General features: G+C 35.8%; 1 protein-coding gene across 1 annotated transcript in view; it reads right to left on the minus strand.

The window, feature by feature from the left end:
* Positions 1 to 23,733, minus strand: part of nAChRalpha5 (nicotinic Acetylcholine Receptor alpha5) — a 78,000-nt gene that overhangs the window by 9,255 nt on the left and 45,012 nt on the right. Inside the window, exons 4-8 of the mRNA XM_089257477.1 lie at positions 10,193 to 10,528; positions 9,873 to 9,948; positions 6,284 to 6,478; positions 5,151 to 5,237; positions 3,350 to 3,459 (exon numbers count right to left, since the gene is read on the minus strand). Of these exons, the coding sequence (XP_089113603.1) occupies positions 3,350 to 3,459; positions 5,151 to 5,237; positions 6,284 to 6,478; positions 9,873 to 9,948; positions 10,193 to 10,528 (804 nt within the window). The remainder of the gene's footprint in view (positions 1 to 3,349; positions 3,460 to 5,150; positions 5,238 to 6,283; positions 6,479 to 9,872; positions 9,949 to 10,192; positions 10,529 to 23,733) is intronic.

Raw genomic sequence — 23,733 nt, forward strand, 5'->3', positions numbered from 1 at the left:
ACTTGTCCTATGTATTGTATACGGCTCGCAAACACACACACACACACACTCACACAAGGAAGCATTGCGAGTTTCCATTATGCTCTTCATGCAATTGCAATAATGTGCAGAAATTGCTTTCCACTTGACGTCTTGGCCATGTTCAATTGGCTCAAATAAAAATTCTAGCACAAAGAAGAGTGAGCCAAGCTCATGATAGCCAGCATTAGATGTGCATTATGTGCTCTGGTTTCAGATATTCTAATTTCGCCAGCGATACGAGCACTTGACATGAAATTGCTTTCAAAGGCAATGGCAAGCGGATATATAAATTTCGAATAATTCGCTGAGGAAATGTACAGATGAAGTTTGTTTGCGGCAGTGGAACGTAATTGGTCTTAAAATGAATTGACTTTTATAAAATTGTAAATATATAAACAGAAATAAGTAAGATAATCATAAAATAAAATAAATATATGTGCAGAAGCTATAAATGAATTTGATCTTTGGCTAACAACTCTGTTTGTAAAGCAGGCTTTATTCATCTTACTATTATTTTTCCCCAGTTTTTAATACATAATACATTTCTTAAAAATTCTAATAAATAAAATAATCAATATAATAACATTATTAACTAACGCTAATTGTATACTCATTTAACTCTATAAATAAGCTTTAATTAAATCTTAATTAGCTTAAAATAATATAGTTAACATAGGCTTAACGCGCTTGGTATGACATTAATCTCTGTATATTATAATAGCTAACTAGTTATGTAATCGCATATTGAATTAAGCTCTTAAATTACATAAATAATTGACAGTCAACAACGCACACCACATGACAGCATTGCATACACAAACACATTGAAAGCAATTTACACATATGCATATATGGGCAAATAAAGACACATAAATATATATACCATAAATATATATATAATGATATTAGTCTGCACTTTGAGCTGTGGAGAGAAATTCGAGTAGTTGTTAAGTAAAAAGTAGAGCATATTGTGCAACTCTAGCTCAGAGTGAATCATTTGGGTTAGTTGGATTTCAGTTCGATTTCATTTGGGTATTTTGTGAATAGGTAAATGTGAACAGGCAGGCGAAATATACTTATACATATAGACAGAGAGGTATACAGAGAAAGAGAGAGAGAGAGAAAGAGCGTGACATTTGCTTATATAAAGTAGTAAAAAAAGAAGACACAAGTTATGGGCCCAACATCAACATTACGATATTTTTCATTACATAAATTATTTTATAGTAGACATATTTAGTACTCTTTTTTTTTTTTTGTTCTTTTGTAGCAGACATGTTGGCTAGTTCACATAGTTCACAAAACAACATTTAGTATTTTTTTTTTTCTTTTTTTTTTTGTACTCTGTACATCCGTCCGTCACTTAGCTAACTCGTAATATATTTTCTGGGTCGCACACACACTCACACATGGACGCGTGTGGGGGTGTTGGGGACTTTGGCCAAATACAGAGCTCTAAAACAACAAAAAACAGCTTGCATAATCGCCTCTAAGTAGGCTTTAAACAAACACAATTATATCAATATTTATATATGATGAAAACGAAATATATGAAATTAAAAATATATTACACAACAACAACAACAAACGGGGCAGAACAACAATATAAAATTACAATAATAACGACAACTATAATATATTCATATTTATATATATTTGTGGATATATACGTTGTTGCATATAAATATATATGTATTATGCAGGTGCAGCAACTAGTAAAATTGCATTTTGCATCACTTAATTTTTGCTTTATTGATTTTTAATTTATTTTTGCTTTTTATTTTTTATTGGAGGTTTCCAATGGTCATGAATGGAAGATTATTTAAATGAATTATATATGTATTTAAGATAAATTCATTTGAATAAATGTTTTATTTATGAATTTATTGTAATTATTAAGGCATGATTGCTTGCCAAAAATATGAATATATTGTTAGCCTGGTCCATTGCTCTCTATTCGAATGTCATCTTCGCTGCAGCGAGCACAAGGCTGCAGTCGATAGTAATATCAAATGAGCCTATATGTAAATGTAAAACAAATGCACAAGCTTAGACGTATTATTTCCATAATAAATATGACATAAACATGCTGGCGTGTTTTGAGACTCCCTTTTAGGCATAAAATAGCTCGATGCTTGATTTCATCTATCGTTCAACTGGTTCCGCTCTATTTAACTGCTCTTAAAGCAGAGCTATACCATTGTGGCATCGGTTGACTCATCAAGCCCGGTACTATTTAAGGAAACTGCAATCTAGCAACGCTAACATTCAGAGCTCTAGAAATATTTAATAAGAAATTTAGCTTACATAGCGGCAATTGAGTTGCTTTATATTTTTCTTGAGCTGCCACAGCCAGCCTAAGCCAGGAAAATGCATTGTTAATTAACATTTCCCTTACTATATACATATATAATACTGTATATACATCTATTCAATCACATTTGCCATGATTCTTACTAGAGCGCTATGCAACACTGAATCTACTCTAAAGCAACATCCAACAAATATTTAAACTACGCTTTTCACCTCATTTGCATTTGGCTAATCAGGTCTATCTCTGCTCTGCATTTTGTGAAACTGTATTTGAAAATAACGTTTAGCATAAATTTAATTTAGGATATGTACATAATTACACTTGAATGAGCCAACATTCAGCCGGATGCACTTCAAGTATTTGCGGCATTCTGGCCGAACAAATTGTGATAAAGCTTTGCAATTTAGTTCGAGGCTACAATTAAAATTTGTGGATTGCTGATTAAAGTTGGTGGCTTTAAATGTGAATTTTAGTTTTATTTTAGTTTACTTTGTTTCGTTTCTTCTTTTGTTTTAATTTTAGATTTGATTTATTTTTACACTGTGAAAGCATAAACATATAAATGTACACAAACAACAATAACAACGCAAATTAACTAAACAACAAGTAACAGAGGAAACACAACAACAACAACAGCAACAACAACAACGAAAACGTTTCTCTAACACATAAATTATATTTAGCGCATTTCTCACAAATCAAAACGAATAAATATATATATATATATATATGTATATGGACTTGGTTTCTCTCTGTTTTATAGAAATTATATGAAACTAAAGCTAAATGGCTAATGGCAGAAGCAGAGCAGTGGAGCAGGTGCTGCTGCTGCTGCTGCTTCTAAATTCTTTGTCCTGATGATAGGTGATGAAAGGCGGTGGGTGTGGCGGGGCTAACATTTCGCATTGCTGCAATCTTTTTTAGTTTTGTTCTGTTTTTTGTTTTAGTTATTTGATTTGGATACGAGTTTGATTTAGATTTGTGGTTTGAATGACCCATTTTTGGAAAACTTACCCATTCGGACATTTCGTGCGTATCAGCATTTCGATGATGATAATTTAATATTAAAATCGTTGACACAACGGATGAAGCTACCATAAACATTATGCAATTGAAATATGTACCTGTTGGTTGGTTGGGCGTGTTGTCATTTTATATATATATATTATATTGAAATAAATATTCATATAAATATATATATTTATTTATATATGTATGCAAAAGGAGCATAGTTTATATTTTTAATCGTTTATCGTTGGGTGTGTATGTGTGTGTGATTTGTTCAATGTGGTGCAAATATGGGTTTTCATTGGATGGTGTATTGTTTGTTAGTTCGTTTGATTAGTTTTAGTAGTTGTTTTTGTGTGTGTGTCGAGCATAGTTCAGGGTAGCATATTTCGTTCAAAATTCATTCAATATGTATTATTTGTTTGTTATATAATTGAAAGTTATATAATTGATTTTTTTTATTTTGAAAGAAAGAAAAAAAGGCAGAGAGATATATACAAATATTCGAGTTAGTATTTTTATATGAAATGCATCAAAATCGTTGTATCTTAGCAATTTACGTTTAAGGTTTTCTTAATAGATTTTATAGGGAAAAAATATATTCATATATTTTGTAAAACACACACACACAATTAATATTTGTAGTGATTATATATAGAATTAGACACTCAAAAAAAAACTGAATTAGATAGTTTGAGTTGAACAATAGAGTTAGGTATATTTTGAATTTTTAAGAAGATATTTTATTTTTAATTTTAATATTTCAATTAAAAATTCGAACAAAGTTAAACTGGCAGTATTTTTATTTTAATAGTAATTTTAAAGATATTAATTTTAGAGATTAGAGAATATAGCTCAATTGGTTGTTATTCATTTATTTATTTTGTATGGGTTGTTTCTTAAGCAAATATGGGATTGTTTTTTTTTTTTTTTTTTTTTCAAGTGTCGAATAAGGGTTAGCATAATTGATTGCATAATAAAATTCAATTTTGAGAATTTTTGGTGTTTATTGCTTTCAAGAAACAGCCGATACCTAATAGCATATCGGTTGATTGGAAGTATTATAAATGGAATTGAATTATCACAACCCAAAAAGGATAGATAATATAGCGTGCAAAAAACTCGTTTTCAAATGTGTGTGCATGTTATCAAACCAACTCGTGTGTTCTGTGTGTCATAACTGCAAATTACGAGTATTTATTGGAAAAGTTCTCTTTAAAGCTCTTCATAATACAATATATATATTTTCTTGTAGTTTTTAGTTTTCTTTCATTTAATTGCATTTATTTGTTTTTATCGTTTCTCTACGGATTTTTAAGTTTCTTTATTTATTTTTTAGCATCAGCTTGCGGTTTCTTGTGCACTTTAAAGTCAAATTTGATTTTTTGACTTTAAAGCCAAAGAAACTGCTTGAGTAAATCACAAAAAAAGCTGATTCAAGGTTTTTTTGGTTTTTAAAATGGTGTGTCAAAGTTTTAATATTATAAGATCATCGGATTTTAGTTGATTATTAAAATCGTTTTAGAAATGCATGAACATATATGAATGTAACTTCAATAGCAACGATAGAGTTATGATAGATATAGATATATATAAGTTTTTATATGGTTCTATATACTGTGAACTGTAAACAGAAGAACACACGAACTCAAAAGCAAAGTCGAACGTAGACACAGCGCAACAAAACAAGTATATTTATATATATGAGGATATTACAAGAATTACATAGATATGCATATGTATGTATAGAACATATATATAGATATGTTAATAGTTTAGGGCAAACTGGTAAACAAAAGGATCTTACCTAACAGTGGCACGGCATCTGAGGTGGCGGGCATTGTCTCGGCAACCATATTAAGGAACACGGTCAACGAGAGCAAGATCGTAACACCTAGACATTGAAAACGAATTTATATTGTATATTATGTACATAAAACAACAAAAGTAAATATTGAATATAAATAGAATTATCTATCTTTTTCAGCTTTGGCATATTTTAGTTTTATGGCCAACTTAAAACTTAGTTAAGCTATAATGAATATAGTTAAAATGTGCCTTTCCCATATCCATCATTGCCTGTCAAGCTCGCACTTTTACTACTTAAATTTCTGTAAGGAGCCCATCAATAACTGTTTATGATATTCAAATTTGTCTGCTTTTCGCCCCCCATTTGGGCCACATGGCTCATATTTTTGTGGCCCCCCCAAGGGCTGCATTACATTATAAGTTCAATAGTTTGGCTCATCTTTTCTACCCCAGCTCATGGCGTCATCCACGCCCATCGGCAGCGACGCTCAGCTCACAGTAATAACATCTAATGTGAGACGTCAGTCAGTCAGTCCCTGAGTCCCTGAGTCAGTGAGTCGTCAATAAAGCTCCAGGCCCGTCTAGCTGCCCTCTAAGCACTCATCAACAGCAAGAGGAGGTCGTCTTTTTTCTCAATTTATATGAGTTTTCTTTTTTTTTGAGCTGCTGCTGGGTTGCCTGTCATTATTGTAAAAAGCACTTGGCACAGACTTTTTGAAGCGCCTCAAGAGCCGACAAGTATTTTTATGGCATAGCAAATTCATATGAAAATATTCTTAGCTCTTCAACTGAATATACGGGACTAACTAGTTAAATTGCTTAATTGAAGTTGAAGTTGACTACGAAATAGGTCAGTAGAAAATGGCTGTTCAGGCAAAGACGAGAAGTTTTCAATATCGCAAAAGTATTTTTTATTTAACATAACTATTTATAAATTTTTAATTTTGATTTTGAGAATCATATGGTATATATTATTTTTATTATTCAGAAATTCCAATAAAGTTTTTGTTTAATTTTTTATTTTTTGCTTAATAATTATCATTTACCATTTAAAATTTAATTTTCAATTTAAACTTTATGTTAGCTAACAATATGAATAATAATTATATAATATATAGGAGAGCTGCTTACCCAGCGACAGCTTTTCACCCGAGTCCGGCGGCAGTGTAAATCCGAGCAGAGCCATGGATGCAATCAGCACACAGGGTATAATCAGATTAAAAAAATAGTACAATGTACGTCGTCGTATGATAATGGCAAATGTGATGTCTATATACGGTTCTGGGCAGCAGTTGTAGTAGATCTCATTACGTTTACCAGGCACACCTAGGACACAGAGCATGCACCGCACAAAAGATCAGGATATGTATTAGTAAGGACAAACTCTCAATTTGCACATAAATCAGTTTCTCGTGTTCGTTTATTTGTTTTTTCTCTTTCTCGTGTCAACTTGGGCCATTGTCTGAGCTTTATGTCTAAATCGAGCATGGCATACAGGCAAGAGAATAAGTAAATAGTATACATATATATATAGAAAGAGAGTGAGATATATAGAGGTAGAGAAAGTATATTTGGAAAAGCGTGTGAAGAGTAGAAGAGTATTGAAAAGCGTTAAGAAATTTGAGAAAAGTTTCATGTCTATGCGTGTGTGTGTGTGTTGCTTAGATTATGAATAGGTTGAATAGCTGATAGGAGAGTACGAAATGATATATGCATTAGGTATGAAAACTTTAAGAGTCTGTGTGCATGCTGTGTGGTTTTCTTCAAGTGTAGTCAAAAAGTTCGCTGTGGGAGTGGGAGTAGCTGTGCGAGTGGGTGTGCCATTGTGTGTATACACTTTTATGCCCTACTGTAGTTTCTGGGCGAAAAGTTTTATTTGCATACGAGCGAGTAACTAATTTGAAGTAAGCGCCGAGACAAACATGTTTCCACAAACTTTTATCACTTTTGCTTGAGTTGCTCGAGCAACAAGCAAAAGTTAGTTAAAGTAATGCAAACGCTTAACGTTCACAATTCGACGGGCTGATTTTTGAAGAAATCTATTTATCTATCTATATATAGATGTGTGTGTGTGCGTGTGTATGTGTGCTTGTACATAGATAACTGTAAATATGCTTTAGCAGGTAAAGCCTATCTCTTAATTGCCAACTTAACTTTCATAAACTCATGCCCTGCACACATGCCAGAGCATTGAAAAAGTTTGGCATATGCCAAGGATTCGGCTAAATTTTTGTGCTATACTGCTCTCGACTTAAGCATAGATTACCAGCGCGGATTACACAGACACAGCGCACAAAGTATTTAAAAATTATCCTAGCAAATTGTGGAATAGCTGTGGGAAACTTCCACAGAAAAATATTTTTGCATAAACTGGCAGCCAAAGGCGATTGCCGCAAATGCGCATTGAAAAAAGGAAGCAGAAAAAGAAAAAAAAAATGCTAAAGCAACAAGGAAAAAAATTTTAAAGCCGGGCAACAACTTAAGCAAAACTCCCAAAAATTAAGCAGTAACAAAAAAGAAGAGAGAATTATATGTATTTAGAAAAACAAAGGCGAAATGAAATCATGAAAATGAATATAAAAAGAAAAGCGTGCCAAGTAAATGCAGCAAAAGCAAGAAAAGCCGAACGAAATAAAAAGACGCAGGCGAAATTTGTTGCACAAACTTTCTCAGCACTTTTGTGTGTTGTGAACTTTTGTGGCCAGTGTTGAGTAGGGAACTTTTTTGTCTTGCTCTTCTGTGATTGTGTGCAACTGCTAATTTATAGTGTGTGTGTGTGAGCGTGTGTGTGTGTGTGTGCGTGTGTATTTGTATTTGTCTTTTAATTTCTTAATTGGTTTGGTGCGTGGTTGAAAGAGCCAAATCTCTTTCACTGAACAAAAGTTCAGATCTATGTGGTTGACTGTGTGTGTGTGTGTGTGTGTGTGTGTGGGTGGGTGAGTGGGCGGCTGGGTGGTTGGCTGCTTAGTTGGTGTTTATGTGGGCGTGCGCAATTCAGCTGCCTTAGCATTTTATGCGGAAAAGTGCAATTTACGCTTCTATGTGCAAGTTCTGCTCGCTCCCTTTTAATTTCTAACATTTCCCAATTCGAGTTTTTATTTCATTTCAGTAGTTGCCAGCTGAAGTTGTCTTAGCATTTTGGGGTTGGAAGCAATCAAAACTAATGTCAAAAACCATTTGAGAGTTACAAAAAGACGCCAATGAATTGGCCAATGGATAATGAAAAGCAATTAAAGAGCTAACAAAAAGGGCAGCATAAAAGGAAAGTTATAATAGTAAATACTAAATGGGGATAGCTTCTCTATAAATGGTATAGGAGTATTTTCGCTATGTTTTCAATTAACCTGCGGCTGGGCTACATCAAATGCTATATATGTATATATTTTTATGTATTATTATTTCTAGGCAGCATTCAATAGAGTCTTGAGAGCACTTGCAGTTCGAAACTGTTTTAATTCATGCCATAAGAGCTTCGTTTAAAAGAAATAAATTTAGAGATATTAGAGAGAATTTGAGAAAATGTTCTAGGGGGTTGCATACACGGGCCAGGCCTTACCTCTTACATAGGTTTATTTAACTTTGAACTACACGCCAGTGGGCGTGGCATAGCCTAGACTAGCTACAAAAAACTAGGGGCCAAACTTTGCTACGCCACTGACACGTACTTAAACAATATTTGTTGTTGTTTAAACTAGTTTAAACGAAACGTTTACGCGGCTATTTCGGACTTGAAAAGTTAAAGCGCCCAAGTTTTGATGATAGTTGATTGATATTGATTATCATTTAATAATTTGTTGATAGAGTGAGTGAGTGGGAGAACACTGGATAAGCGTGTGATTGTTGTTTGAGAGAGAGAGAGTATTAAACAGTTGTGGAGTGAAGCTTAAAGAACTTGAGTTGGGGTTTGCTTAGTTTGACAGGGTTCAATAGATGCTGTACTACATTCCGTATTCGATGGCCTCGAAATATAAATACATACACAAATATGATAAATGCAAGTTATTAAAATTAAAATGTGTTCAGAACAGTGATGTGAAACGTTTCCAATTGATTGCAGCTGCCTGCGTTGGCGCTCACCAACACTGGCACAACAATCAACGGCTCAAAATATAAACGTTATTTACTTTCATTTTTTTTTTTTTTCGATTTTACAGTCTGAGTTTCGAACGGAACGAGTTCGGAACTTAAGCGCGCAACCTGAACCCTGCGTCGGTTGAGTGAGAAGTGTCGAATGCCATGATTTTTGTTTAAAGATTGCAGTAGTTTTGTTGGTGGAGTACTAGACAAGTACCATGAAAGTCTTCAGGCTTTAGGCCAATGTGTGGGAGAACAAGTTTTGCCTTTACCCAGGCAAACGAGAAATATGTATATTTTGATTATTGTTTCAAGTGGATGACAATGCCAATGCTTTGGCAGTCGTTTCTCAATTTTTCTAATGTCTATGTTTACGTTGTATTTCAAGAGAGATAGACAGTGAGAGAAAGAGAGAGAAACAGAGAGGGTAAGACAGAGAGAGAGAGACAGGGAGAGAGAGAGAGAGAATGTGAGACAGAGTTGGAGAGAGAATTGCTTGTTATAAGCAACGGATGCCCCCGCTCTAAAGCCAGTTTTGTTTTTCTATTTCTTTTTCTTTTTTTTTTTCAAGAGAATTGTTTATCGTTGTTTTCTTGTTCTTGTTCTAGCATAATTTTCGTTTTGTTTCTGGCATTGGCTTACTCACCCAGTAGTTCCCACTCGCCGTTGAGCACGTAACTGCTGATATCACCGCCAGTTTCATCTTGTAATTGCAAATCCAGCTTTAGTTACAATGGATAATAGGGGGAGAGGGTAGAATAATATAAATATATATATCTATATCGCTACGCCATCTCCACCTCAATAATTGAAAATGAAAAGTATTAGAAATCATAAAAATACGCAAAAGAATCAAGATATAATTTGTTTTTTGTTTGTTTGGTCTTTATAAGCATAACAACTACGAGCTGTGTACTCCCTTGGTTGCCTTGCTTTTCGCCCTCTCGCTAATTGACTGAATCAAACCTGAAATCCATCATAGGTCCAGCTGCCGAACTTCATTTCGCAGCGCTGATCATCAAATGGAAACCATGTGATATCAATTTTACACGTCGACTTGAATATGCCGGGCGGCACATAGAGACAGGAGCCATTGTTGCGCACCACGACGTTCGTCTGGTAGGTGCCGTCGAAACCCTCGTCGGCGCTGTTGTACATCAGGACGTCCGGCTTCCAGATGCGATGCGGCGGTATTCGCAGATCCTTAACGCCGCCATAGTCGGACGTATTCCAGCGCAAGTTCATATCGTTCCACTCCAGTTTTAGCCACACATTCGTGACCAGCAATTGATTTTTCTCGTCCTGCAACGACAACAAAAACAGAAATTTCATTACAATTTCATTTAATATTCAATTAAAAAGAAAATAGAAACGATAAACACAATTACAAATTTATGCGAAAAGGACATTATAATTAACATAGAGTTTGTATATAAATATTTATAAATGCTGAATGAGGGAGAAGTATTTAAAAAAAAATTTTTTTTTTTCCTTTTAAAATATTATAATTTTTTTTCAATGCCCAAGTTTATTAATATTTATTATTTTATTTGATTATATTTATTTATAATTATTAACTATTTTTATATATAAATATTCATATCATTCTTATTATATTTAATTAATTATTAATTTATTTAATCAATTAAGTATATTGATATAGTAGACCAAATCTCTTGCTATATCCTTGATAATTATGCAAATTTATTAAAGTCGCCTCGCTTTAAGGTATTATGCAACAATTCGTCGAGTCCATCCGCAATAAGCCCAAATATTGTTCTATATATAATGAGGGCAGCCCTTTGGGCCACGAGCTTTTTCATGAGCCACCGGAACTATTGCATAATTGATGAGTGACAGGCGAAAAGCATTTCAATTTACAAACAGCTTTAATCAAGCGAGTTAAATTTTTAAATACACGCTAACCAAAAGCTGCGAACTAAAATAAATGTATATACGTTTTCCCCAGGCGCGTGGTCCAATAACGAAATCCGTGCATTACAATAAAAAAAATTGACTACAGCAACAGCAAAGACAAACAACAACTGGCAAACAATTGTAAAAAATGCATACAGCGCACACTGGGCGTATGTGTAATTTACAATTAAATGCTTGAAATATTCAGCAGTGCGCAAGCCGCGTACCAAAAATACCCGAAAACCCAAATCTCTGAGCGCTTAACTAACGCCAGGCCAGGGGCAGTGCATGTGTGTGTGTGTGTGTGAGTGTGTGAGTGTACTTGTTCCAGTCGTGCCTGGCATTTCACAAATATTTTGACCGAACAATTTCCGGGTATGAACTGCAAGTGCAATCACAAAATGCGCCAAGCTACAGCAGCAGCAACAGCAACAACAACAACAACAATAGCAGCGGCTACAACTACAACAACTGGCCTGAAATTGCGACAGAAATGCGGTAAAATGAAATGGAGCAATGGCCAGGCAAAGTCAAGCCTGGGCAAGAAAGGCCAGCCCAGGGCACAGCTGTGTAGTATCAAGCCCGGCCAAAAAAGAGGTCCTGCCCGCTGCCTAAGGGGCGTGACCAAACTGCAGTCATCAATATGTATTGAGCAAGGCCCGGCGTAAGCATAACGGGGAGTGAGTATATTACGACTGTGCAACGGCATGCAGCAAAACCTGAGGACAGAGAAGCATAACTGATTCTCTAATCATATTTTGGGCTTTGATTGAAAGTGCAAGAGTAAAGTGATATTAAAATGTGAGAGTCTCTCTTATATACATAGATGTTTCTATGCCAGTCTTGGCTCATCTGGCTGTCTACGTGTCATCCTATCTGTCTGTATCTGTCTGTCTACGGATCTAACACATCCTATGCCTCATTGTATACCATCTTTTTCATATTTTTTAATCTTTTTATCTATTTGTCTACCTATCAGCTATCTGTTATCAGTATATTCTCTATCTATATGCCAGTCTATCAATCGAACGGCATGTCTCTACATCTGTCGTCATATCAGAGCATGTTCATCTGTCAGAGGATAAGAAAGAAAAAAAAAACAAAATAAAGATTAAGAGAAGAGAAAACAGATAACGAGAGAAACGAAGAGATATGATAGATGATAAAGATTAAGAGAAGAGAAAACAGATAACAAGAAAAACGAAGAGATATGCTAGATATACAAATGATAAATATAATAATTTGAGAAGTTTTTGTCAGTTTTAAAAGTCTCATATATATCAATAATAAGTATTTTCTTCCTCATTATTTCTTTCTCTTATTCCAAACCCAAATGTTTCTTCTTCATTTATATAGTACATTATATATTTGACATTTATTTGCACATATAAATATTATCAAAAAGTCCCTCAAGTATTACATAAATAAAATCACATATATAAAACGAGCAACAAATTTACTGCATTTACGAAGTATCTCAAAGCATCCAAGTTGATATTACGCAAAATATATTTTTGCCATTTTATTTTTCCCTTTTTTTGGGCGCTAACAAAATCGAACTGCTTGCAAAAAAAAAAAAAAAAACCAAAAAGAAGCGGCTCAAGGAGTTGCTTTCAATTCAGAATGCGGCAAGGAGTGTGCACAGGACACGTAATATTGCGGTCATAACAAACGCAACAACAGCTGCAGCTCCTTCGTTCGTTCTCTCCCTTTTCCCCTCCTCAATATATAGCTATCTCTCTCTCAATATAGCCATAACATTATTGCACTTGAGTACAGCTTCCATTTCACTTAGTATAGTATATATACCCCACACAAGCAAAACCGCAAAGTACGTTATGCTTCCTGCTACCCGGAGTGGATATGTGTGTATGTATGTATGTATGTGTGTATGCGTGTGTGTCTATGTGAATGTTTGTCTGTGTGTGTCCAGCGTCAACCTAATCAAATTTCGTTTTTCAACAAATTACAACAGAAAATTGGTTTTTCTGCGTTCCGGTTAGTGGGTTATTACTGTGCTTCGCTGCATGCTGCATAACGCGCTGTGGTTAGCTGAGGGGGCGTGGGGGGGTGGGGCCATGGCCAGTCGCATTATTCGCCTTTTGGTGGCTCAATTTACCAGATTGTTGCAGTCGAGCATTTCGGCGGTGCTTGGCGCAAATTGTTATTACCGTTTGTATAGATTGGCCCAAGCATTTAGCGTTTTATTACACTTTTTGTATTTAGCTGCAAGTGTTGTTGGAGCTTGAAGCAATCCATTTTGATATTTTACTTAAGCCGAAAAACTTTATGCCAACGAAGCTTATAAGAACTTTTATTTCGTTTTGACGATATTATTATGTAAGAAGCAAAGGTAATTGGAGTGAGAGGAAGAATAAGAAAAATTCTTTGATAAGTTTTTGGCAGAGTAAATAATCACAATAATAATTTGTAATGCAATTTATATATATGTATATATTAAAAAAAAGAACACACACACGAAAGCATAACTATTAATTGCTTTTAAATTATATATAAGAAAATTAAATATAAGAAAATAATAAAAATCAAATAATTCACTTGATATTATTATTTAATATATTTTAATCTAACAACAAATTTGTATTATTAAATAATTTATAATCAACACAAAACTTAAATGCAAACTTTGACAAATAATAGAATTTTCCCTCAGTTTATTTATATATAAGAAATTTAATTTAATTATACGGCTGAATTTAAGCAAAAACAAAAATAAATGTAATTTTGTATTATTTTATAAATATTATTTTTTATAGCTTTATCTTTTGTTTTTATAAAACTTAAAACTTTAACAACAATAAAAAAATATATATTTTAATGTCTTTTTATTTTTGTCAAATTGAAACCATTTTAAAAATTAATTTTAATTAGATCTCAAAGCAAATTCATTAGGAATTGAAAGCATTCTCAAATAATATAATTATTCTTCACTCCATGTATTTTTCCTAAACTCATTATCTAATAGAATGCCACAACTCATTTGGCCAAATGGCAACTTCCTGCTCGCTGCTAACACCAATTATTTGGTTAAGTTTCAAAGCATTCTCTAGACACCACACACACACACACACACACACACTCCCAACTCGAAATTTCTATTTGCATGCACATGTTCATTTGCACAACTTTCAACACAATTATAAAGCTGAATGCGAGTAAAAAGCCAAAAAAAAGAGAAAACGGAGCACAGAAAATGAATAAAAAAGTGTGTGGAGAAATATATGTTAAGAAATAAAAGCAGAAGCAAAAAGAAAATTTCAGCTTCAAGTTTAATTAAAATAAAAATGTGGGCACAGAGGCGTGGCAGAGGCAAAATGCCAGACGAATGTGAAAATGTTAGCCACAGAAATTGTGGCGCTTATTTGTCGTCGCCTTCGGTGGCCTCTGCAGTTGCCTTTGTTGTTGCAGCTGCTGCTGCTGTTGTTGTTGTTGTTGTTGTTGTTGCATGCATGCAAAACAGCAGACAGTTCACGGGGAAAGTGGGAGCCAGAGAGTGGCGCAGTCGTATAGGCACAAAGTGTGCTGCCATTTCTTTTTTAACGTGTGTGTGTGTGTGTGTGTGTGTGCTTGTAGTGTAGTGTAGTCGCGAGCATCGAGCAGCAGACGCAACATAAACGAGGCTTATTTCCATTCAAAAAACACCAGCGTATGCATGCCATTCGCTCTCTCGCTCTATCTCTCTGTCCTCCACTGTTCGTCTCTCGCTTGCACGCTCTAGGACTATTCTTTTCTCATTCACACTGCGCTCTTTCGCTGTGGCAGTTGTTGAATTTCAAATGAGTGGCAAGAAAAAAAAAGTAACAGCAACAGCAAACGGCAAAATTATTACACAGGCAAGTTGGCTCTGCCACGCCCTCTCGCCCACGCTACCCGCTGCCACATTCACTGCCCAGAAGACAAGTTTTTGGCTGGGCTTATAATTTGCATATATCCCACACTCACACACACACACACACACACACACACGCACACTCTCCAACTGCAGCAGTTCATTGACTCGCGACGCGTTCGGGGAATTTAAAGGCTGCGAATAAAAAATATGTAGCATAAAACGCGGCGCGCATTCCCCACGCACACACACACAAACACACACACAGTCACACGCACAGTCGAGCCTAGTTTCTTATTGTCCCGTGCACTAAAAAAAAAACGCCAAGTATAACGCCTTGCTACTTGCTCGAGTTCATTACTCATTTTCGCTGATATCCGTTGATATGCCACTCCCCCTTGACGCCCCTAGGCGCCCTGCTCTCTACTTAATCACTTTTCGTCCTTGTCATTGGCTCGTCTTATCTCTCGCTCGCACTACTTCTCTTCCCCCCTCTCTCTCTGTAGCTCTCTTTTGTGTGTCTCTCCTGCTCTCTCTCTCTTCCGTTCCGTTTGTCTGCTGCTCATTGACGCCAATTAATCTGCGCCTCGCTTTGTCTGCGCCTTTTAATTAATGCGCCCGGGAGTTGTTTTTCTTGTTGCTCTTTACGTTTCACTTTTTCTTCATTTTATTGTATTTTTTGTTTCTACTTCATTCTGTTGCTTTTCATTTGGTCTCAAGCTCCATTTTTTGCCCGCATTTTCTTGGGTGTTGCGCTTATTGCCCTCTCTCATTTGTCATTCCGCATTTACCGCAGTTGCACTTAATGTATTTATTTGACTTTTACAACAAAAATAGGTGTTTCCCCTCATAAAGGCAGGCACCAGAGGGAACAGTGCCTGAATAGGCCACATTTAAGGTATAGTTCAATTAGAAGTAGTTGATTAAGTGTTGAATAAGACTCAATGATTGTTAGATTGTTGATCTAGAATAAGTCTAGTGCCTGAATGAAAGTAGGATTTCATGAAAGTTTATTTATAGGATAATTATGAAGTGTAGAGCATAGATGTGTGAAGAGATTCTTTAGCTTTCCCTTGCTTTATATACATTAATTTTTCTTTTTATTTTTATTTTAAGTTCTGCTTTATAAATATTAGCCAGAAATAATAAACTGTTGTAAGACTGAAGAAGAAGAGCTCCAACCATATTTAGATTTCAAGCAGCAAACTGTTATGTCTATTCATTCTCTTTTTCAAATGTTTGCTCTTTATGACTGCATTTAAATGGTAAAACAAGTTTTTGTTTTCACTAAAATATTAAATTTCTCATGTTAAACAATATTTATTTCCAATACACAAAAGACTTGAATTATTAAAACTGCAAAATATATTTACCACATGTGCTTCATAATTTATTAAAAACATTATAATTATAAAAGTTGTTTTTAAAATCGATTCTCAATGCAAACACGTGTGTATTTTATGCAGGTAAAAATTAATAGAAAATATGGAAGGTAAAGAACTTTTGAGGCATGTTACGTGCGCTTTTAAAATGCAATTAAATCGAAGCGTGGGTAGCTGGCAAAGGCATGGCCCTTTTGCATATTTTAAAAGGGAACAACAAGCGAGCGAACGAGCGAGTGAGTGTGTGTGTGTGTGTGCGTGCCTTTGTCTGTGTGTGTGTGTGTGTGCGTGTATATGAGTCGATGTAAGCCTGCTCTCATCGAAGGCAAACACAGTTGCCTAGTGGAGGAGCTGGCAAGAAAATGCGAATGCGTATGAAGCATGGTTGAGAAGGAGCTGGAGAAGAGGGTAGGGGGATGGGCATAGGGACATAGGGATATGTAGATGGGAGCAGTGTATTCAGTGTATAGGCTGAGTGCTCGAGGCTCGGGCTAGGGCGTGGCAGGGCGGTCTACCAACATGTGTTTATGAGCATGAATAGCAAACATTTGAAACTCCATTATCAAAATGACAGCTGCCGGCAAATATTTACAGCGCGGCACACATATTATATGCCAAGAAATATATGTGCATAAAATGTATATAATATATAAATACATATACATATATTACATATGTATGTATATACGTTATAAGCCCGATATCGAGCGACAACAAAGACAAAAGGCAATGCAAAGTGCGCTGCTGTGTGTATATCTGTATCTGTATCTGTGTATCTGTGTATCTGTATTTGGGCTTTGTATCTTTCGGGTACAGTTAATTAAATTGCGCTTTTATCAAACAGCTAAAAACACACGCACACACTCTCACACCAATACATATACATAGCCCAGTTTGGCAGTGCTCTTTTCAAGGACTCGACTTGACTTTCACAGCAAAGTGTTTACGTAATGTTTCGCTGGCTTAGCTGCTAAACCAAAAATGCCATTGTGGCCCATAAAGCTCATCAATTCGCAGCCAAGCTAAAACCAAATGCGCCTTGGCCCGAATGCCCGACTAGCTTCAATGACAATTACAGCCATTTGTTGGCAGGATTTGCAGCCAAACTATATATCTTGCGCTTTCCCTGCCCCGCGTCTGCCAAGCCGTTGGAAGCGAATCAGCGCCAAAGCAGCGAATTGTCATTAACTAGAGAGCGAAAATAATGAACTCAAGCGTTTATCAGCAAATCAATTAAGTTTTACAATCTGAAATTTAGACACAATGCACCATTTGTTGACGCTGGTTAGGATGTTTGTTGGGCTTTAGAAGAAAGAGTTTGACTATAGCTTGGCTTAGATAAATGTTGGTTTTAGTTGTGACTGAGTCAAGTCAAACCAATTTTAGACACAAAATCAATGTTTATGTGGAAAATGAGCACGCATGAAAGGATTGACGAAAAAAAGGGATGAGTGAGAGCAATCTGAATACAAATAAATATATATCACATAAGACTTTAATCTCTTATCAGCCCTTGGATAAGGTTGAAAGTAGAGCAGGTATTGCAGTAACATTTCAATTGAAAATTAGGCTAATTAAAAGCTATATAATAGGCAAAGCAAGACATGGCAGTTCAATTTCAAATTTAATTCATATTGATGCACATCAAAAGAAATCATTAGTCAACTTGTTCTATAATGTCAATTCCTTTTTGTGCAATTTATGAATAAAAATGTAATTAAAATTTAAAATAAAATATGCTTAACTAGAATGTATTTATCATATAAGATTTCGATATCATTTACATTAAACTGCAGTAATTTCAGTTTATAATAAGGGACTTTAATATTATATATACTATGTTATATACATATATATATTTGTAATATTATTTATATTATAATATTACATTTTCCACTTCAATGAAAAATACAAAAAAAATCATTGAATACATATTTTTGAGAACATGCGCTTGTCATTTGATCACAAACTGTGATCGTGCCATGGAAAGTCCTTCAGAAATATAAGTCGAGCAGGCATATAATGAATAAAAACTAAAGGCTTTAAGCACTTGCTTTCACTCAGGCATAAATTATATGTCTATAAAAAAAATCTATAAAAAAAAAAAAAATAAATAAATGATATGAAATCGAAGTAGAGGAAGAGCTGCTATACTCCAACTTCCACTAGCCTTCCATTACATGTTTTTCCTAAGTAGATTTTTTGCTTAGGCTCAAGTTGAGTTAAGATCATTTGAAGTAGAGCTGTGTCTTTGGCTGTCAAAGTGCTGCTCCAATTTGGGACGATATATGTAAGCAAAGCACTCGGAAAGGCCATTGAGCAATGCTCTGGACATCGCTCTATATGTGCATATATGTGAATGTGTGTGTGTCACATTTTTCGCCTTTCAAAATGTAATATACATACATGTGACATATATATAGGTGTGTATATATGTATGTAGAGAGATGGGAACACTCGAGCTGCAGTCATTCGCACATGCAACAACATCAATCAAAGGGAAAGTGACTGCAGCAATGGAGGCAGCACGTGAAACCCAAAGCCAAATGCATTGAAAAATGTTGAAAACTATGCCAAACATATATGTGTATGTGTGTGTGTGTATATGTATGTGTGAGGTGTCCCGTTTAAGTTGATGAAATGCATGTATGTAGGGAGCGCTTGCCAAAGAATCTGTTTGGCACCTTTGAGCCACACTCGCACACACACACAACTGTTAGCAGCAAACGAACACCAAATTGACGCCAGTATGGAATTAGGCGAACATGGCAAATGGACAGGACGAGAGACAGCTAGTGCACCGATGCTATAGCTGTAATGGCAGCAGGAAGCCAGCAGGAGCCAGTTGTAAACAAACTGCAACATGATAACATTCTAATTTGAGAAACAGGTAAACAAAGGTGTGCTGCATAAAATACATAGCACACTTTTCAGGGCAGCTGCGCTGCGCAGCGCTGCGACGCGACTTTGCCTCAGCATTGTGTGCACAGCTCGTTAGGCGCTTGTACCCACTGACTATGCATGCGAGCGAATGCTGGAATTAGAGATGGCAATTTAATGAATGCATTCAACGGCACATCAGGCAGGGTTCCGAGTCGACTAGCATATGGGTGCAGTCAATTTCTTGCCTTTTGCTTCTGTCAATGACGGAGATAGTGTTTCAGAGATAGACTTAGCGAGCTGTATTTTAGAGCGAGAGTGAGAGAGATTTAGAAATTCAGGAAGAACTTCTTTGAGAGACAGTGCTTGATTTACTATGCGAGATAGGATGACTGGAGTGCGAATTTTAGTGAGTAATTTAGCAGATTTGGGGTTTTAGCAGCAGACTTTTATGGACAGTCTTTCAAATGTAGATTTTCACAGGCAGACAATGAGAAATTTTAGTAAATAAATCAATTTTAATAGGTAAATTTTCAAAGTTTCACTTTCAAAAAAAAAAAAAACTCTTAATATACTTGTTGACGAAATTTCAAGGCAACATTGAAGGATAGATTGTGTGTAAAATATTGGCCTCGCTAGGCTGAAAATACTCTTCAGTAGAGCCCTGTTGAGGCAGACTATTATCAAGCACTTTCAAAGTTTTCATTAATATGTGTATATTGCCTGGTTTACGAAAATAGACCTCTTGGATGTAGACTTGCAGAAGGAATTAAAACCCTTCCCCGCAAATAACTGTTAACCGTTTCTCAATATTATTTCAAGTTATATAGGAGTAGATTTTGGTATTCCCTGTCTTAAATTATTATTATATCAAACAAAATCTCATACAAAAATCTTTCCCAAAGTAAGCATTTTCAGCTCCAGCTCGCTCTGATTCCTGTCACTTACGTGTCTCGTGTCTCGTGACACGCTCTCAACTGCAGCATATTGCTGAGCTGCAACATTTGTAGCACAATCTGACGCATAAATTGTGACTTATTCAAATGCAATTTTCAGCAATGCCGCACAGAGAGTGTTACATAGAAACACACACACACACACACACATGCAGTGCAACAAACAGGACTTAAAGCAGGATTCGTTTTCCGTTTTCGCTTTGTTTTGCTTTGTTGTTGTGCATTGTTGCTGCATTTGGCTTTGCCGCATGCCCGTGTCCTTTTTACAGCTGACCTCCCAGGGGCGCAATTATGACATGTGCTCTGGCGCCCGTATAAATCACAGGCAATAAAAATGCATAGTAGATAGCATAGAAGATAATCGCAGCTATCCTTGAGCAGGAGCATGACCCCCCTATCCCCGCCCTGCACAACTCCAAAACCAGCTAGCTCCATTGTTCGGCACGCTCAGTTAAACAGCTTGCGTTGGCATCCTTAAAGCTTAATCACTTGGCAACTTGACAGATAAGAGACGTTGACTGTCTCGCTGATAAGCAGCTGAATTGATGATGCTTTACAGTTACCCACACTCTCTATCCCCATCTCTCTCTCTCTCTCTCTCGCTCTGCCTCTCCAGTGTGTGTGTGGCAGTTTTTTGTGCTTTAAATTGAATTGCAACTGCTCTGGGAACAACGACGCTTGGCCTTTACACTGGCCTTGCCACGCCCACTAGCACTAGCTGCCAACAGCAGCGGCACCAGCTGAGGCAGCTGTCAGGTGTTAAATCTTCAAATTGCTTTGAGACCGGCCCCGAATACCCCGTTACACACACACACACCCACACAGCCGCCCAAAAGGCCCGCCCCTAACTGTTGCCCAGGCAACCGTGGCATCCAGCAGCGTGCACGTAAAATATGCAAATGCAGCTGCGAATGCAGTTAACACTTAAAATATTGCTAGTGTCAAACGCCTCAATATCCCTGGGGAGCATTGGCATAGCCCAAAAAAAAGGGGGAAAGGATAGAGGCATTTGCTAAGAAGTAGAAGGGAGAGAGAGAGAGAGGGAGAGATAGAACGATAAGTGCATAAATATTACGCTCAAGTGTAAATAACAAAGTTTCAAATTATTTTGGCTGCAGACAGCGAGAATTGGTCAGAAATAGAAAAGATTTACATATGTGCAAGAATAGGAGAAAATTGTAAGAGCATGGACATGATTTATGTTTAAAATGTATTACATATAAAAATGTATATATGTTTATATGTATATATATATGTATACGTATCCAAGTCAAGTTGCATAACTAACAGCTATCTTTTGTTAAAGTTGACTGTATGTAATAGTAAAACAGCTCTTATCTAAGATGATAGATTAACTATATTTCTCTTTAGATTTTTATGTATGTGTATGTCATGTGGAGATAATTAGATAGTGCTTATAAATGCATATAGTATAGCGAGAGTGGGGGGATAAAGCTTGCGGGATTATGACATACATATATTAAATCTATGAAATGTTATACATTTATTATACTTAATTTCTTTTAGCTAAGCTTCAATATTCAATATTAAATTAAAAATAATTAATATTAAAAATAATTAATATTAAAAATAAATAATATTAAATTTGGCAAATATCCAAATCAACCAAAGTCTAAACAAATACCTAAACCTTAAACGAATAAGGTTACATATTTTATTTTATGGAAAGCACATTTTATATATTCTGAAGAAAAAAAAAATATATGTATATATTTGGAAATTTGATCTAAGTTAAATTATTTGATTATTTGATAGCTCAGAGAGTACTTTATGCATAGATATGAAAGATGTAACACATATGAAATCAGATCTGAAAACATACATACTATACGAAAATATATCTATATAATATGCAAGATATAAACTATGAGCTAAAGTATTACTAAACGAAACATATTAGACAAACTCTTGAATTGTAGCCAAAAGTATTTCAAGCCCAAGCATAATGACACACCCTCACACACACACACACACGCACACCCACCTCATACGTTATAAATTTGCACATTATCGCTCTTACTTCTGAATGTGACAGTCAGCCGGAACAAGAATCATGTTTTATATAAATTTATATGCCAAGTCTTAATACTTGAATCGTTTATGGGCGCATTTGAGAAGTTTGCCACATTGATTGCTGGCGTTAATTGCGGCACATAAGCAGCAAGATTTACATGCAACATCGTGCAGCAGGAGCAGCAGGAGCAGCAGCAGCACAATGGCATTTGCCACACCTAAGCAATTCGCAACTTATGCCTTAAATAAAAACTTTAAGCACCGCTAGCTGGCAACAGAGACTCAGAGTCAGCCAGTCAGTCCGTCACTCTGTCAGTCAGGCGCACACACATACTTCGACTTGACGCGCTGACACTTTGCACAGAACATAAACTTTACGATGAAGCAGGAGTAGCAGCAGCAACAGCAGCAGCAACAGCAGCTACGCCAGCAGCAGCAACAGCAGCAGCAGCAGCAATAACCGTTCTTGTTGCATTGTTCTGGTCCCGTGCTGTTTTACAGGGTAACTGATGGCTGTGTTAACACCCCCAGCTCCAGTTTCACTGTAACAAAATGACCCGATTTTCGCATTTTTATGCCTGGCACTGCGACTGTAATTGCTGTTGTTGTTGTTGCTGCTGTTGCTGCTGCTGCTGCTGGAGTGTGTGCGTGCTGCAGTTTTTACTGCCAGCAATTTTTGAGTAACAACTGAAAAGAAGCGAAGAATCAGGAGGAGAGGAAACTTTCTTGCTGTGTGAACGAACTGGCAGATGACCTGTAGTTGACTAAAATCATTAAACACTCTTGAGAGAAGATTCGATGATGATGTACTTTTAATTAATTATTTATATATTTCTTTAATTGTCACAGAGAATAAATTCTAAATAACAATTAAGTTTAAAGCCAGAGCAACAAAGGCCCTTAAGTACTTTTATGAATATCTGCAACTATCATCTATCAGACATAATAATATTAATATTAGTATGAAAATTAAATATTAATATTATAATAGTATTGTAATTATTGTATTATTTATTACAAATTATTAAAATTTTCTTAATATACTCTAGACCAATATGAGCATTTAAGATCGTTATTGCAGAAATTTTTTGTCAACTTTCTGTACACCATACAGAATTACATATTTGATCTTACGCTTCACATATCCAGAGCCTACACTATTACAGGGTATAGCCAGCCAGTGGCCAAAGCATTGTGCCGCATTTGTTTTCAACTTCATTTTGCAGCACCAACAAAACGAAATATCGCAACTCGCAGCGCGCAGCTCGCACTTCATTTGGGCTCGCAGCTTTTATGTGTATGTGTGAGTGTGTGTGTATGTATGTGTATTTTAGCGGCAGGTGTGAACACAACACATGGGCAAAATTTTATTTATTCATTTTATTTGCATGCCACATGTGTGTGTGTGTGTGTGTGTGTGTACCTGTATATATGTGTGTGTGGATTGTGAATGCTTTGCAGCAATTTTTCCTTCGCTCTGTGTGTGAC

This window comes from Drosophila navojoa, chromosome 3, assembly GCF_054131105.1.
Source record: "Drosophila navojoa isolate 15081-1374.11 chromosome 3, UAZ_NAV_1.0, whole genome shotgun sequence".
Classification (NCBI taxonomy): Eukaryota; Metazoa; Arthropoda; class Insecta; order Diptera; family Drosophilidae; genus Drosophila; species Drosophila navojoa.